The sequence below is a fragment of the Schistocerca gregaria genome, chromosome 3 (genome assembly GCF_023897955.1).
Source record: "Schistocerca gregaria isolate iqSchGreg1 chromosome 3, iqSchGreg1.2, whole genome shotgun sequence".
Taxonomy (NCBI): Eukaryota; Metazoa; Arthropoda; class Insecta; order Orthoptera; family Acrididae; genus Schistocerca; species Schistocerca gregaria.
Window position 1 is genome coordinate 897,051,739 of NC_064922.1, and position 18,093 is coordinate 897,069,831.

Here is an 18,093-nt window from a genome sequence, read left to right on the forward strand (position 1 = left end):
ACACAACTGCCTTCATAATTTTTGCTTCATTTGTGGTCACAGGAATAGATAGATAGATAGATAGAGAGAGAGAGAGAGAGAGAGAGAGAGAGTCCATCCCGGAACTTACATACCTGAAGTGAATACTAAAATAATAATAAACAGGAAAGCACCTAAAGATCCGTGTAAATAACAATACCAGCAAGTAAAACATAAAACATGTTACCAATGCAGGACATCTATTGTTACCAACATAAAATATTTATTAATTACATACACTTTTATTTAAATCATTACTTTAACACAGTTCAGAGATCTGAGCGCACTTTAAAACCAGGGCCTGGAGGTTCTCCCTTCAGTGATGTGAGGCCACCTGCTGGTTCTGCAGCATAACGGCCACTCCTGAAATATAAAATTAATTGGAATAGTGTGATAAACAGTAATAAAGGTGCAATTAATCAAAAATCTTTGCTTACACAGAAATATATTATCTGCTCCTGCAGTAACTATAATATGTTATTTGTAATTTCTGCTACCAGTCACTTTTATTTGTTTTATGTTCAATCAAATATAATACAATGCATTTAGAACATAACATATACCACAATAAACACTGGATATGATCCTTCACTAATTAATACCATCACACAACAGATAAAAAATAAACTGAACAAACAACATCAAACTACACTCACAACTGACAGTGCCCCAGCAGTCAAATATGTAAAAATTCCATATCTTGGAATGGTATCTGACAAATTAGCAAGACTATTCAAACACACAGATGTAAAAATCAGCTTCGGTACCAACAACCACATAAGTATGAAGCTTATTCACAACATGAAACCACCAGATACAGGCTTTTACAAAATTTCCTGCAGCAAAGCAATAAATATTATATAAGCCAAACAGGCAGAAATTTCAGAACTCAAGTCAAAGAACATTTAGACTGCTACAGACTCAACAAATGTAAAGAATCAGCAGTAGTAACTCACATTAAAGACACAGGCCACCCTTTGAAAGTCCAAGACAAACTCTAAATTTTACACAAAATAGGAAAAAGAAAAGAGTGGATGTCATGGAAGAAATGGAAATTTTCATTCATAATACAAAACATGGAAATGGCACTCTTAATGAGATAACCGAATTCAAACACTCAAAATTCTTCAACAGTTTGAAGCCAGTTCTAACTCAACAGATTCAAGATGTTTCAAAGTAAATGAACAACTACAAATCTGTCAGTGCCAAGAATATTGATACAAAATCTCGATAACCGATACTGACAAGGAAACCTCCCCATCGCACCCCCCTCAGATTTAGTTATAAGTTGGAACAGTGGATAGGCCTTGAAAAACTGAACACAGATCAATCGAGAAAACAGGAAGTAGTTGTGTGGAACTATGAAAAAAATAATCAAAATATACAAACTGAGTAGTCCATGTGCAAGATAAGCAACATCAAGGATAGTGTGAGCTCAGGAGTGCCGTGGTCCCGTTGTTAGCGTGAGCAGCTGCGGAATGAGAGGCCCTTGGTTCAAGTCTTACCACGAGTGAAAAGTTTATTTTTTTATTTTCAGACAATTATCAAAGTTCAGGCACTCACACATAATCAACTTCACTCTCCATAACTCCAGGACATGTTCAGATTTGCTTGGACATATGTAGTATTTGACAGTCTACACACGGAAAAATTTGAAAACGTTAAAAACATATGTTTTGACAGAGCACAGGGAAAACTGTGGAACTGTTGCACAGTTTATGTGACAAACTCTTATCTTTTCATCACTTTTTTGGGAGTGATCATCACATCCGCAAGAAAACCTAAATCGGGCAAGGTAGAAGAATCTTTCTACCCATTCGCCAAGTGTACAACAAGTTAGGTGTGTCGACAACATATTCCTGTCATGTGACGCACTTGCCGTCACCAGTGTTATATAGAATATCAGACGTGTTTTCCTGTGGAGGAATTGGTTGACCTATGACCTTGCGATCAAATGTTTCCCATTGGAGAGGCATGTCCTTTCGTCTACTAATCGCACAGTTTTGCGGTGCGGTCGCCAAACACAAACACTAAACTTATTACAGTGAACAGAGACGTCAATGAACGAACGTACAGATCGTAACGAAAATAAAGAAAGTAAACTTTTCATCCGAGGGAAGACTTGAACCTAGGACCTCTCGTTCCGCAGCTCCTCACGCTAACCACAGGACCACGGCTCTCCTGAGCTCACACTATCCTTGATGTTGCCTATCTTGCACATGGACTACTCAGTTTGTATATTTTGCTTTTTTTTCATAGTTCCACACAACTTCTTCCTGTTTTCTCGATTGATCTGTGTTCAGTTTTTCAAGGCCTATCCACTGTGCCAACTTCTAACTAAATCTGAGGGGGGTGCGAGGGGGAGGTTCCCTTGTGAGTCCCATGCTACAAGTCCGCCATCTTGTATTAAGTGCATGATAATACATGTTGAAACAACTTGTGCAGTGAACTGCGTTGAAAAACAGTGACAAAAACAAAGTGCAGTAATGTAATGTTACTCAACAGCTCTGCCATTACACCACTGATGTAAGTGAAGCTACAAGGTGATAAAATCATAAGCAATCAACTGTCATATAAAAGCCATTCACATGATTTTTGCAACACACAACTAATGCAAAACTATCTGCATCCTATACAGGCTGTGATGTCATACATAACCAACAAGATAAACCAGCAGAAGTCATCACTGACATTGATTTCTGGCCATTCACAGCCCCGCCCCCATATGCCACACCAGCCCCTACAGTAACGAACAATGGACAAAAAGTTCTAGGTTAATTTAGTTTAAGACAATTTATTTTTAAGCAACATTTCTATGTATGTATGTATGTATGTATGTATATTAAAAACAAAGATTCCAAGACTTACCAAGCGGGAAAGCGCCGGCAGACAGGCACATGAACAAAACACACAAACAGAATTACGAGCCTTCGCAACCGGCAGCTGCTCCGTCAGGAAAGAGGGAAGGAGAGGGAAAAACGAAAGGATGTGGGTCTTAAGGGAGAGGGCAAGGAGTCATTCCAATCCCGGGAGCGGAAAGACCCCCCTTAGGGGAAAAAAAGGACAGGTGTACACTCGCACACACACACACACACACACACACACACACACACACACACACATCCATCCGCACATACACAGACACAAGCAGACATATTCAAAGGCAAAGAGTAAGGGCAGAGATGTCAGTCGAGGCGGAAGTACAGAGGCAAAGAAGCCGCTGAAAGACAGGTGAGGCATGAGCGGCGGCAACTCGAAACTAGCGGAGGTTGAGGCCTGGCGGATATCGAGAAGAGAGGATATACTGAAGGGCAAGTTCCCATCTCCGGAGCTCGGACAGGCTGGTGTTGGTGGGAAGCATCCAGACAACTCTGACGGTGCAACACTGCGCCAAGATGCGCCGGCCGTGCATCGAGGCATGCCCAGCCACAGGGTGATCCTCATTACCAACAAACACTGTCTGCCTGTGTCCATTCATGCGAATGGACAGTTTGTTGCTGGTCATTCCCACATAGAAAGCATCACAGTGCAGGCAGGTCAGTTGGTAAATCACGTGGGTGCTTTCACATGTGGCTCCCCCTTCGATCGTGCACACCTTCCGGGCTGCAGGACTGGAGTAGGTGGTGGTGGGAGGGTGCATAGGACAGGTTTCACACCGGGGGCGGTTGCAAGGGTAGGAGCCAGAGGGTAGGGGAGGTGGTTCGGGGACTTCACAGGGATGAACCAAGAGGTCACGAAGGTTAGGTGGACGGCGGAAAGACACTCTTGGTGGAGTGGGGAGGATTTCATGAAGGATGGATCTCATTTCAGGGCAGGATTTTAGGAAGTCGTATCCCTGCTGGAGAGCCACATTCAAGGTCTGATCCAGTCCCGGGAAGTATTCTGTTACAAGTGGCGCACTTTTGGGGTTCTTCTGTGAGAGGTTCTGGGTTTGAGGGGATGAGGAAGTGGCTCTGGTTATCTGCTTCTGTACCAGGTTGGGAGGGTAGTTGCGGGATGCGAAAGCTGTTTTCAGGTTGTTGGTGTAATGGTCGAGGGATTCAGGACTGGAGCTGATTTGTTTGCCACGAAGGCCTAGGCTGTAGGGAAGGGACCGTTTGATATGGAATGGGTGGCAGCTGTCATAATGGAGGTACTGTTGCTTGTTGGTGGGTTTGATGTGGACGGATGTGTGCAGCTGGCCATTGGACAGATGGAGGTCAGCGTCTAGGAAAGTGGCATGGGATTTGGAGTAGGACCAGGTGAATCTGATGGAACCAAAGGAGTTGAGGTTGGAGAGGAAATTCTGGAGTTGTTCTTCACTGTGAGTCCAGGTCATGAAGATGTCATCAATAAATCTGTACCAAACTTTGGGTTGGCAGGCTTGGGTAACCAAGAAGGCTTCCTCTAAGCGACCCATAAATAGGTTGGCATACGAGGGGGCCATCCTGGTACCCATGGCTGTTCCCTTTAATTGTTGGTATGTCTGGCCTTCAAAAGTGAAGAAGTTGTGGGTCAGGATGAAGCTGGCTAAGGTGACGAGGAAAGAGGTTTTAGGTAGGGTGGCAGGTGATCGGCGTGAAAGGAAGTGCTCCATTGCAGCGAGGCCCTGGACATGTGGGATATTTGTGTATAGGGAAGTGGCATCAATGGTTACAAGGATGGTTTCCGGGGGTAACAGACTGGGTATGGATTCCAGGCGTTCGAGAAAGTGGTTGGTGTCTTTGATGAAGGATGGGAGACTGCATGTAATGGGTTGAAGTGTTGATCTATGTAGGCAGAGATACGTTCTGTGGGGGCTTGGTAACCAGCTACAATGGGGCGGCCAGGATGTTTGGGTTTGTGAATTTTAGGAAGTAGGTAGAAGGTAGAAGGTAGGAGTGCGAGGTGTCTGTGGGGTGAGGAGTTTGATGGAGTCAGGTGAAAGGTTTTGTAGGGGGCCTAAGGTTCTGAGGATTCCTTGAAGCTTGCCTGCAACAGTTCCGTCCTCCATCACAGCGGGACCCACCTCCTCTTCCTCAAAATCACCCTCTCCAAACCTTCCAGGAATTTCTCACTTCCAGCCTTGCCTCTCAATCTTTCTTGAAAAACCTTAATCCTACTCCCAACATCACCACAGCCGAATCCCAGGCTATCCGTGATCTGAAAGCTGACCGATCCATCATCATTCTTCCGGCTGACAAGGGTTCCACGACCGTGGTACTTGATCGTCGGGAGTATGTGGCTGAGGGACTGCGTCAGCTTTCAGACAACTCTGCATACAAAGTTTTCCGAGGTAATCCCATTCCTGATGTCCAGAATTTCCTCTCCAACCTCAACTCCTTTGGTTCCATCAGATTCACCTGGTCCTACTCCAAATCCCATGCCACTTTCCTAGACGCTGACCTCCATCTGTCCAATGGCCAGCTGCACACATCCATCCACATCAAACCCACCAACAAGCAACAGTACCTCCATTATGACAGCTGCCACCCATTCCATATCAAACGGTCCCTTCCCTACAGCCTAGGCCTTCGTGGCAAACGAATCTGCTCCAGTCCTGAATCCCTCGACCATTACACCAACAACCTGAAAACAGCTTTCGCATCCCGCAACTACCCTCCCAACCTGGTACAGAAGCAGATAACCAGAGCCACTTCCTCATCCCCTCAAACCCAGAACCTCTCACAGAAGAACCCCAAAAGTGCGCCACTTGTAACAGAATACTTCCCGGGACTGGATCAGACCTTGAATGTGGCTCTCCAGCAGGGATACGACTTCCTAAAATCCTGCCCCGAAATGAGATCCATCCTTCATGAAATCCTCCCCACTCCACCAAGAGTGTCTTTCCGCCGTCCACCTAACCTTCGTGACCTCTTGGTTCATCCCTGTGAAGTCCCCGAACCACCTCCCCTACCCTCTGGCTCCTACCCTTGCAACCGCCCCCGGTGTGAAACCTGTACTATGCACCCTCCCACCACCACCTACTCCAGTCCTGCAGCCCGGAAGGTGTGCACGATCGAAGGGGGAGCCACATGTGAAAGCACCCATGTGATTTACCAACTGACCTGCCTGCACTGTGATGCTTTCTATGTGGGAATGACCAGCAACAAACTGTCCATTCGCATGAATGGCCACAGGCAGACAGTGTTTGTTGGTAATGAGGATCACCCTGTGGCTGGGCATGCCTCGATGCACGGCCGGCGCATCTTGGCGCAGTGTTGCACCGTCCGAGTTGTCTGGATGCTTCCCACCAACACCAGCCTGTCCGAGCTCCGGAGATGGGAACTCGCCCTTGAGTATATCCTCTCTTCTCGATATCCGCCAGGCCTGAACCTCCGCTAGTTTCAAGTTGCCGCCGCTCATGCCTCACCTGTCTTTCAGCGGCTTCTTTGCCTCTGTACTTCCGCCTCGACTGACATCTCTGCCCTTACTCTTTGCCTTTGAATATGTCTGCTTGTGTCTGTGTATGTGCGGATGGATGTGTGTGTGTGTGTGCGCGAGTGTACACCTGTCCTTTTTTCCCCTAAGGGGGGTCTTTCCGCTCCCGGGATTGGAATGACTCCTTGCCCTCTCCCTTAAGACCCACATCCTTTCGTTTTTCCCTCTCCTTCGCTCTTTCCTGACGGAGCAGCTGCCGGTCGCGAAGGCTCGTAATTCTGTGTGTGTGTTTGTGTGTTTTGTTCATGTGCCTGTCTGCCGGCGCTTTCCCGCTTGGTAAGTCTTGGAATCTTTGTTTTTAATATATTTTCCCATGTGGAAGTTTCTTTCTGTTTTATTTATATGTATGTATGTATGTATGTACGTTCTAAACATGTTTTATTACGTTTCATTAAACATAAAAAAATGAATGACAGCTAACAAATTATCCCACAGTCACGGCTCTCAAATGTAGCATTATGCCTAAAAATAATCATATGTGTTCGGCAAAAAGCTATATCAATATGATTGAATACCTGTCCTCAAAAATTTGAAACACTTATCATGGATGATAATTCAGTTTTTGTAACTACCTTTTTCTTCCTTTTATAAGATATTTTATGCTAACTGGTTACCTCAAATAATGTTATTGACAATGTAAGGAAAATACAGATTGCTACATACCATAAAGATGACTTACAGTGAATAGCAATCTACGTTTTCCTTATATTGTTGATACTTCTACCTGCAGTTTCCACTGGCAAATAATTTTATGTTTGTAGCTAAGATGAACAGCTGAAAATTAACTAGAGAAGGGCTGATGAGATGTACTAAGAAACAATTGTGAATCTCTGGATTTCCAACAATAAAAAACAGTTACTCTGTCAACAAAGAAGAGACAAAATAAAAAAAAAACTTGTGCAAATTCCATATTACTAAATGCAGTTCTGGCCTTAATGAATCCAGTAAGAGAACTACACTCAAGAAAAATCAGGGTACAGGCAGAAATGATACGCACAGAACACAAGAAAGGTAAAAAGGAGAGAGAGAGAGAGAGAGAGAGAGAGAGAGAGAGAGAGAGAGAGAGAGAGAGAGAAGGGAGGAGGGAGAGGGGGGAGAGGGACAGTAGCTTCTGAGGAAATACCTTGGTCCAGCTTTAGGCTGCTTTCCATTCTTGAGGTCATCCAAAATTTCTTCAGTATCTTTCACAGTTAGGTCCTCCTGTACACATAAATAAAATGCACAGCTGTTATATGTACAAGTAATTATCAGATATGAAAAAGGATTGACAGATGTGTGTATTCTCCAAAATCTTAAAGATCTGATCAACACGGGTACTAAATAAAGACTGCTCTAAGGCTCATGGAATGAAAATATTTTCCTCTTGGAGTAAAAGGAAGAGGGAAACTATTAGGAAGAAGACAAATAATTCAGCATTTGTAACTGCAACTAGATCCTAGAACTGCAGAGATATTGGAAGTGCAAGGTCAAAGATGTTATTCAATCTGTTACTGGGTATTCGGAAAGGTGGTGGTGTATGAAAATTCAATCATGCAGGACTTGCCAAAAATATTATTTTCTTCCTGCTTTCTCCTGTGAAACATATTTTTGAAGGCCATCCTGCCCTTTCCCAAATAAGAAATAACCACAGAACACATTGCATCTACCACATCTCTCTTGCATGACTATTTGATTATCTGCTTGTCATACACATTACCTCTCTGAATGCCAGTTTCTCCTATCTGCAGGGTCTCAATAGCACCCAACAATAATTTTACCAGTACCCTACTAAATCCCAACAAGCCTTTCTTATGAATACAATAAATTACACTTTACAATTTGCTGCTTTTCCTTTCAAAGTTATGTATACCACAAAATTTACAGCCAACAAATGGTCACTCTGGCACCGTCCTATGTGTACCATCTTATGGGCTTCTGACAGAATCCTTTCCACTCATCCACAACACAGTAGCTGCATTCAGCAGAAGTATATGCCATACCTTGGAACTTCACATCTATCCTCATTCACGGAAATATGGTGTCTCCAGTTCCCAAACAGGCACTGCATGTGAATAGGACGCAGTTCCTAATAGGACTGTGTGAGAGGATCTGAATATGTTGAAAATTGTAGCCTATTTTGAAGATGGTTGCCCAACATCTCGATGCATTTTTATATCACATTCAAAACCACTTTGTGCATAAGTGAAACATAAATTATTTCAATACTCTGGTGTATGTTTTCTTTCAATTGGCCAACTGATTTAGGGCTATTTCATGCAAGTTTTATTTTAATGCCCACTTACGGAAAAATCATTACCTTGTACATTATGTGAATGAGGCAGCCACAAACAAAAAGTTCCAAAAAGGTGAAGAACAAAAAGTTCCAAAAAGGTGAAGAACAAAAAGTTCCAAAAAGGTGAAGAACAAAAAGTTCCAAAAAGGTGAAGAACAAAAAGTTCCAAAAAGGTGAAGAACAAAAAGTTCCAAAAAGGTGAAGAACAAAAAGTTCCAAAAAGGTGAAGAACAAAAAGTTCCAAAAAGGTGAAGTACAAAAAGTTCCAAAAAGGTGAAGTACAAAAAGTTCCAAAAAGGTGAAGTACAAAAAGTTCCAAAAAGGTGAAGTACAAAAAGTTCCAAAAAGGTGAAGAACAAAAAGTTCCAAAAAGGTGAAGAACAAAAAGTTCCAAAAAGGTGAAGAACAAAAAGTTCCAAAAAGGTGAAGAACAAAAAGTTCCAAAAAGGTGAAGAACAAAAAGTTCCAAAAAGGTGAAGAACAAAAAGTTCCAAAAAGGTGAAGAACAAAAAGTTCCAAAAAGGTGAAGAACAAAAAGTTCCAAAAAGGTGAAGAACAAAAAGTTCCAAAAAGGTGAAGAACAAAAAGTTCCAAAAAGGTGAAGAACAAAAAGTTCCAAAAAGGTGAAGAACAAAAAGTTCCAAAAAGGTGAAGAACAAAAAGTTCCAAAAAGGTGAAGAACAAAAAGTTCCAAAAAGGTGAAGAACAAAAAGTTCCAAAAAGGTGAAGAACAAAAAGTTCCAAAAAGGTGAAGAACAAAAAGTTCCAAAAAGGTGAAGAACAAAAAGTTCCAAAAAGGTGAAGAACAAAAAGTTCCAAAAAGGTGAAGAACAAAAAGTTCCAAAAAGGTGAAGAACAAAAAGTTCCAAAAAGGTGAAGAACAAAAAGTTCCAAAAAGGTGAAGAACAAAAAGTTCCAAAAAGGTGAAGAACAAAAAGTTCCAAAAAGGTGAAGAACAAAAAGTTCCAAAAAGGTGAAGAACAAAAAGTTCCAAAAAGGTGAAGAACAAAAAGTTCCAAAAAGGTGAAGAACAAAAGTTCCAAAAAGGCGAAGAACAAAAGTTCCAAAAAGGTGAAGATAACCAGATATACTGGCAGTGCTTTCGAAGAACAATGGGTAGTAATTCGACTACCAGAAACCACATACCATACTTTTTTATGTTGAAGAGATATTTGATGCACAATGTAATTTTTTTGTGGACCAGTACTGATTAGATCAGCTATTCACATGGTAACGAAACCAAACATCACCACTCAAAAAATACAGTATCAAGTTTACAATCAACAATATTTTTAAGCAACCAATTGCAGTAATTAACCTTCTTTTCTTTATTAGCTGGAAGTGTCGATATATATTCTCTGCACACTACAGTGAAATGCATGGCATAAAGTACTTCCCACAGTACAAATTTTAGGGCTTTTTCCCATCGCATTCACATGTTGAACACTGAACGAATGATTGCTTGAACACTTCTGTCTGCTTTGTAATTAATCTTATCTTCACAATTTGTATGAGAGGGATATGAAGGGGGTTGTAGCATACTCCTAGACTCATCAGTCAAAGTTGATTTTAGAAATTTTCTAAGTAGGCTTTCACAGGATAGTTTACTTCTATCTTCAAGCGTCCGTCAGTTCTGTTTTTTCAGCAATGCTATCCCTTGTCAAACAAACCCGTGATCATTCATTCCACCCTTCTTTGTATACATTCAATATTACCTGTTAGTCCTGTTTGGTATGGGTCTGACACACTTGACTATTAGTCTAAGGTGGTTGCGTGAGCATTTTGTACGCAAGCCTTTTAGTAAACTAACTGCATTTTTCTATTATTCTACAAACAAACCACATTTTACCATCTGCTTGACTTTTGACTGAGCCTAATGTGATTGTTTCATTTCATATTCCCGCTGATTGTAACACCGAGCTATTTGAATTGACTGATTCCACTGTGACTCACTGATATTGTAATCATAAGCTATCATTGTGAAGTGCAAAATTTTACATTTATTAACATTTAAAACATGTTGCCAATCTTTTCACCACTTTGAAATCTTATAAAGATGTGATGGAATGCCTGAACATACAAAAAACATGGTAGGGTTTCTGGTATATGGACTTAAGGACAGAATGACATTATATATGATAAACACCTGTCTGTTGCAAAAGCCTCCTGACAGATTTTTTCAGGTTAAAATTAATTTTTTGCAAAATATTTACAACTGTTTCCAGACTTCAACTGAAAAATAATGTGTAAGTTTATAATTAGATAGATCAGCACTGGATTGCCATTTCATCAACATCTGAACACTTCTTCTTTCGGTACTGGAGTTCAGGAACGGTTCACAAAAAATTTCATGAGTCTTCTCAAATGAACCAGCACAGAGATACTTCAACTATACACACACAGAAGTGTAAGTACACTGTCATTCATAGAAAGAGCCATACTTTGCTTGAATATCTCACACTACGACAAAAAGATACTCACACCAGTATCAAGCAACAAATTAAGCTGTTACAATTACCCTGTCATAAGACTGGGCTAGAGGGAAACGATTAAGTCACACGGCAGGTTGCTCTTATCTTTGACATACTGTACATCGACAGTTACAAATACATGTAAAATAATTAAAAATGTGAACCCTGATTGTACTTACATAATAGTCATCATTGACCTGTATCATGGGGGCATTCACACAAGCCCCCAAACACTCTACTTCCGATACCGTGAACATCCCATCTTTTGTCATCTCCCCAGGTCCTACTCCTAATTTCCTTTTGATACAGTTCATAATATCATCAGAGCCTCTTAACCAACAAGGTGTTGTTGTGCACACTTGCACATGGAACTTGCCAGTTGGCTGCCTGGAAAAAGAAAGCACATTTTAGTACTCAAATGACACAGGAAAAGTAAGCACTCTAAATATTCTGAAGCTTTTACATGTAATGTTTATGCACACAGAGTGGAGGTAGAACACAACAGTCTAGCATACATATGAGCCTTGCAGATGTAATAAAACACAATGTGGATTTATCGTGCATTTATCATGGTGTTTTTTAGGTGTTTTCTCAGACAAAACAACCTATGAAACATAAGGAAATAGGTGTTAATGGCAAAAAAGGAAAGAATAATTCAGTTCCCTAAAAATGATTCCTATGGACGGAGATGGTCATAGCGGCTGGGAATCTCCTTGTAAAACCACTAGTGGGGCCATTTGGTGGCTGCAAGAACTGTAAGGAACAAAAGCAAAGCTTCTGTTTAATAGAAAGAGAATTAAATATGAAAGCATTTAAAATAATTTGGGTCAAAGGACAAATATTAAAAAAATAGGATGATCATGGGAGATTGAAGTCCTACAGATTAAAATAAGGCAAAAGATTGCAGAACAATATATTTTCATGGAAGTCTGACAAAAAGGTTTTATGTGGCAGAATAAAATAACTTGGGAGAAGGAATGAAGTGCATACATGTCATCAGTTTTGCCACAATCAGAATTAAAATGACACTAACAAAAGCTGAAGGAAGGTACTGCTGAAAGACAAATTATTGTGGCATTCTATAGCCGGACAAGATACAAGAAAGTAGAAAGCTTATCAATGTTCAGTATTTTAAATGATCACCACCTTATTACCAATTGTTGTCCTACTAGTGAAGGTATGCTTTTGCGAATCTCCTAAAACATGTAAAAAAGCACCTAAACAATTATAAAGGGGGCTACTGTTCAAACTAGAATCCAAAGCAAAGTACAATTTGCCATATTTCATGCATAATGAACTCCTGTGATCATGACAATCTTTGTTCAATATGTCCACATTTCACAAGAATTATTTACTAGTGTCCATTGAAGTTCACTTTTCTTGTGAGGATGCTTTCAGATGTTTAGTGATCAATGTGAACAAAAATTACTGTACAGAACTGGCATCCAGAAACAACTTACATAATTATATCTAGTCTGTAGCAACATGACATGTCAGAAGAATGCAACTCATTAACAAATTTATTCCTCTTGTCCTTCAACACTACCTCATAAACATTGTGTAGAACGTTGCAACTTCATAGACGCGCATTCGTGGCATGCCAAGAAGTTCAGCAACATGGTGCATTGCTGAAATTGGTAACCATCCATGTTGTCGTTGTGCTAAGTCGAGCAAGGGAATGACAGCAGCTCTTTTATGTCCCTCAGGATAAATTGCCATTATGGCTTCTGCCCTCTGTGAAAAGAAAAAGAACATGAAAAAGAATATGGAAGATAAATATTTTAATATGCTTGTAACACAAACACGGCAGATAGGAGGTAAAAAAATCTACATCTACATCCCATCGTGAAGCTAAAATCATGATCTGACAATTTTTATGCAGCTTCTCTTAGGAAGTGCTTCATTATAGATAACTGCATCCTATGCAAAAAGCCTTATTTTATTATTCAGACTGTCTGCAAGGTCATTACTACACAACAGGAACGGCAAGCGTCCCAGCACACTTCCCGGGGGCACACCTAAAGTCACTTCTATATTGGACAATCACTCTCCACTCAAGAAAGCATTCTGTGTTCTCTCTGCCAAAAAGTCCTCAATCCGGTCATAAATTTCTCTTGCTACACATATGATCATACTTTTGACAATACACATGCAGTACCGAGTCAAATGTTTTTTGCAAATCAAGAAACAATGCATCTACCTGGTTGCCTAGATCCAAAGTTTTCAGTATGCATGTGAGAAAAGTGCAAATTGGGTTTCATATGATCGATGTTTTCAAAATCCATGGTGGTTGGCATTAAGGTGGTCATTCTATTCAAGATACCTTATTATGTTTGAGCTCAGAATATATTCTAAGATTCTGCAACAAATCGATGATATTGGACAATAGTTTTGTGGGTTACTTCTACTACCCTTCTTGTAGATGGGTATGACCTGTGCCTTTTTCCATGAACTAGGCATGATTTTTTGTTCAAGGGATCTAGAATAGATTTTAGTTACAAGAGGGGCTAACTCAGATGTAAATTCAGTATAGAATCTGACAAGGACTCCTTCGGGACCTGGAGCATTGTTCACTTACAATGATTTCAACTGTTTCTCAACACCATTAACACTAATACTTATTTCATTCATCTTTTCAGTGGTATGAGGACTAAAATGGAGCAATCCTCCTGGGTTTTCCTTTGTAAAGGAACATTTGGAAATGGAGTGAAGTATTTCAGCTTTTGCTTTGCTAATCTCAGTTTCAGTTCCTGGCTCGTTCGCTTGGGGACTCGGCAATAACTTTGGTGCCAATAACAGCCTTAAAATACACCCATAAGTTCTTGGGATTTTGTGAAATGTCTTGACAATATTCTGATACTGTAGTCATTGAAGGCATCACACATTGCTCTCTTGACAGCCAAATGCGTAACATTCAGCATCTCTATCTACAGCTCTTTGCTTTGTTTTACATCTATTATGCAGCAATCTCTGTTTCTTTAGAAGTTTGTTTACAGTGACTGAATACAACGGAGGTTCCCTCCCATTATGAACTGGTCTACTAGGTACATAGCTACCCAATGCACAGTCAACTATTCTTTTAAACTCGAGCCAGAGTTCCTCTACATGCTCCTGACCTGTACTGAAAGTTTCAAGCTCCTTATTGAGATAAGACATTACTGATATCTAAAAGGGACTGAAAATGGTCTACATATTTTGAAGGGAAAGGGATGTTATACATGCCATAAATTTGATTGGATCATGAAAGTATGTAGGAGTGGTAGATGCAGGCACTGAAAGCAATACTGATGCCAGAGATCAGAAAGAATTTAAATAGAAGTAAAAATTTTTGGGTCAGGCTGCTACACAGGTCATGGACAATGGCTCTTCTAGGGCTCATTGGTAGTGAGAGAAACCCCACCCACATCTGACCCCTGCCAATCCAATTAAGGACAGAGTAAAGAATGCCTTCCATCCAGGAGATTCTTAACAGTAAATGTGAGAAGGCTGCAAACCTAATGGACAGTAGTTTGAACTACAATAGTAAAACAAGATAAAAGAAATAATCAGGTCAGTATGTGTGTGGGGCTAGGAGAGTGTTCCCAAGGACTCTGCATGCTACAAGGGCCCTCTCTCCCCACAGCTGTCCTACCTCCAACCCATCCAACCCATTTATAGTCGAAGCGTTAAAGAAGGGAACAGCACCCACTATGCATCAGAGCACTAATCCTGAAACAGAAAATAGGGTGCAACAGAAATGGAGCTAACCACATATAAACGCTATTAAAATGGAGTAAAAAAGGGATGATTGACACAGTAGAGAAAGGAAGTAGGGTCGAGGGTCCCTCAGATCCAGCATGTGGCAGGAGACATCCTCACCTGATGATGTTCCATCTCCGAGTGAGGAAGGTCTAATGTATATTTGTAAATCAATATCTGAGATCATTAAACAGAATGTTGGATGAATAATCACTTCTCTTACCATACAGCCAGCCAGTTAATTCCCTGGGATACTCACATGACTTGGGACCTAGAAAAAACTGAGCAGGCAGTAAGACTACGGTCAAAGGGGACATCTATAGCGGATATCAAAGGGTGAGAAGATGAACATCAACCAATAGCCTGGAGACTGCTCAACTGAATAAATACATATAAAAATGCAGTTGATGGAGGTCTGTTTAATAAAACATAAGGCTCTGTTAATGGCTATCAGCTCTACCATAAACACACTACACATTCCTGGCAACATATGATGACCACAAGATATGTAGGAGCATATCCTGTCCTATACATATTTTTAAAGCCATCAGTGTAAATGACAGTAACACCCTGGTGGAATAGATGCTGAAAGGTGATGGGACGGACAAACCTTAGGACCTTGAAATAGATTGCTCTTAAATCTTGGCCTAGGTGTTAACTAAGGGAGGGAAGGGGAAGAGGGGAGAAATTCGCAAGGAAAACATGGGGTACACATTCTAATGAGGTTAGGTGGAGGTCCTGGCAGAGGATCTCAAGGCACATTTTAACTTACAATCTAACCAGAGGGTAGGTGTCTGGGAGTCAATGCACCTTGTATGCAAAATACAATTTGATATGTTGGTTGATTAGGAAATTATCTGATGATTGCAGAAGTGAGCAAGGGCTGGTACATTTGGAACGGAAGAGCAAAGATCTCCTTCAGCAAGGAAAATGTCTTAAGGGCCTAGCCCAGAAAGTGCCACTGGACAATCTGATTCCACGATGAACTCAATCCAAACTGTGTGTGCTGCTGAACCATAAACCCAGCAACCATATTCCAATACAGACAAGAGCGAGGTCCAGTAAATATGAACGAGATTAGTGCGACCAGCACCCCAAGAGGTGTGGGCAAAGAAGTAGATCATGTTAGTTTACACTTGCAGTTAGTCTAATTGGCAAATGTGGGAACAGCCATGTCAGCTTGTGGGATACATCCAGGTTGGAGTGCTCACAGTGAAATACAGAGAGCAGATGAAGGGAATTCACACACACCTTGTTACTTAATATGGAGATACAACAAAATGCAGGTACACGATAAAATAGCATACTGTAAAACACCACAGGTACTCTCCTCACTGGAGCTTAACAACACATAAAAGGGTCTCATTATCTTGCACTTGCATTATCAACAGTGAGGTCCCCATGGAGACCCTGCCTCTTCAGGAATGCAGTGAACTGGAAGAAGCAGTCCCCAGAGGCTGGATCTACTGACATCTTCGTGCAGGCACACTTGACCAACAGTGCCACAGCTGGTTGCTATGCAGGGCATCGCTGGGCTGTCTCTTGATGAGAGAGAAGCAAAAGAATGTGATGTGATCTTCACCCCCATCTCAATACAGGTAACACTGGCTGAGGTAGGGTGGAGGCCAGTGGGGGCAGCCGTGTTGCAATTGCCGATCTTTCTTGAAAACACCAAGCTGTGATGGGGAAATGCTAGGCTGTAGAGGTGGCTGGGTCGTGGGTGTGGTGCCATCAGGCTCTTTTTGCATTCTTAAAGGCAAGTATTTTGTCCTAGGTGCTTTGTGGTTAAGGAGGCATCAGTCGATAACCTTTATGCAATCACAGATAATTTGATGTCACTGAGAGAAAAAATTATCATACTGACCTGAGTCTGTGGTGGAACATGCATTGCATTCTGTACATGTTTGTCCACTGCTGATGCTGTGAGGGTTGCTGTCTCACTCATGTAGGTCACGTGGAAAGATTTCTGCGGCCAAGTGTCCTCAAAGGCAGCTGTCTATAAAGCGGCCAACTACTGGTGGTGCCAGGTACAGACACTCTGTGGATTTCTTGCATAAAATCTGGAGAGATATGGAAGTGACAGAGGAAATCTGCACCCAAATACAGCTGTTGAACAGCGGTGACTGCCATGGAAATTTGTCATGTAGGCCAATGTCTATGTTGCATGTGACAGTTCCACAAAGTTTGATTGGACAATCATTTGTCATGTGTAGTTGGGTGGAAGGTGTATTAAGCTTCATTGGTGGTTTCTTCCAGGGGATTAAGCTCGCTTCTGAGACAATGTCAGTCAGAAAGTATTGATTTTTGAGTGCTAGCACAAAGAGTTGGCCACTTTTGTTTAGAGGTGGGGCAAAATTAGTTTGGCCCTCATATCGGAGCTATGGATATCATTTTCATATGCTGCTATCTGGATCATGTCTTGCATTTGGGTGGTTGCACTGCATGGAGCAGTTGCATGCCCTGTCACCAAAACAAGAGTTGAATCAATACCACCATGGTCACGATAGTGCAACTGTGTGCGGAATGTTACTGTTCACCATGGGGGAGGTGGGCGCAGCTGGCCAAAGGGCAGTGGCCTCACAGTGGGGCCTAATCTCTCCCAAGTATGCAGAATGAATCACGTTAGTTGTTAGCAACTTCAGACAGCATGTCGTGCTGGGTACGTGCTGGTGATCACCATCGTTTGGTAATTTCATGTTGCTATTGCTGCACGACTGCAAAAAATCTACCAACCAGGGCTAATTTGCATTCCATCAATTCTCTCTCATGCAAAATCATTACCATTTGTATCTGTGGTGCCCACAGCATAACATCTGACATGAACAATGAGGTGATAGGTTCAAAGAGATGTCTCGAAAGCTATTGACATGTGTATCCTCATAAATCACTGATCATAATTAACACACTGCCAGTGGTGCAATGCCTCTTTGGCAGCATCAAATTTGCCATTAGCCTGATGTGCTAACTGACATCATGGATAATGTAGGTGTGGTCTCCTATGGTGCTCAATAAGTTGACAAACTGGGAAGTGTAATTGGAGATGCCATGACTCTGTAGGATGTAGTCAGTGGTTGCAAACTATGTTGCTCAGTGCTGCTGTTGAAATGGCAGTAGTGTGGGATGAAAATGCTGTATATATGTTCTACAAAACTTTTGTTGTTGATGTGCTGGGTTGTGTGGTCTAGAGGAGCCAGT

At 41.5% G+C, this 18,093-nt stretch overlaps 1 protein-coding gene across 1 annotated transcript in view; it reads right to left on the reverse strand.

Annotated features, from left to right (window-relative positions):
• Positions 1 to 219: 219 nt before the first annotated feature.
• Positions 220 to 18,093, reverse strand: part of LOC126355170 (probable NADH dehydrogenase [ubiquinone] flavoprotein 2, mitochondrial) — a 66,515-nt gene continuing 48,641 nt past the window's right edge. The window contains exons 4-7 of the mRNA XM_050005381.1: positions 12,707 to 12,894; positions 11,340 to 11,547; positions 7,541 to 7,617; positions 220 to 381 (exon numbers count right to left, since the gene is read on the reverse strand). Of these exons, the coding sequence (XP_049861338.1) occupies positions 288 to 381; positions 7,541 to 7,617; positions 11,340 to 11,547; positions 12,707 to 12,894 (567 nt within the window). The 3' untranslated portion in view covers positions 220 to 287. The remainder of the gene's footprint in view (positions 382 to 7,540; positions 7,618 to 11,339; positions 11,548 to 12,706; positions 12,895 to 18,093) is intronic.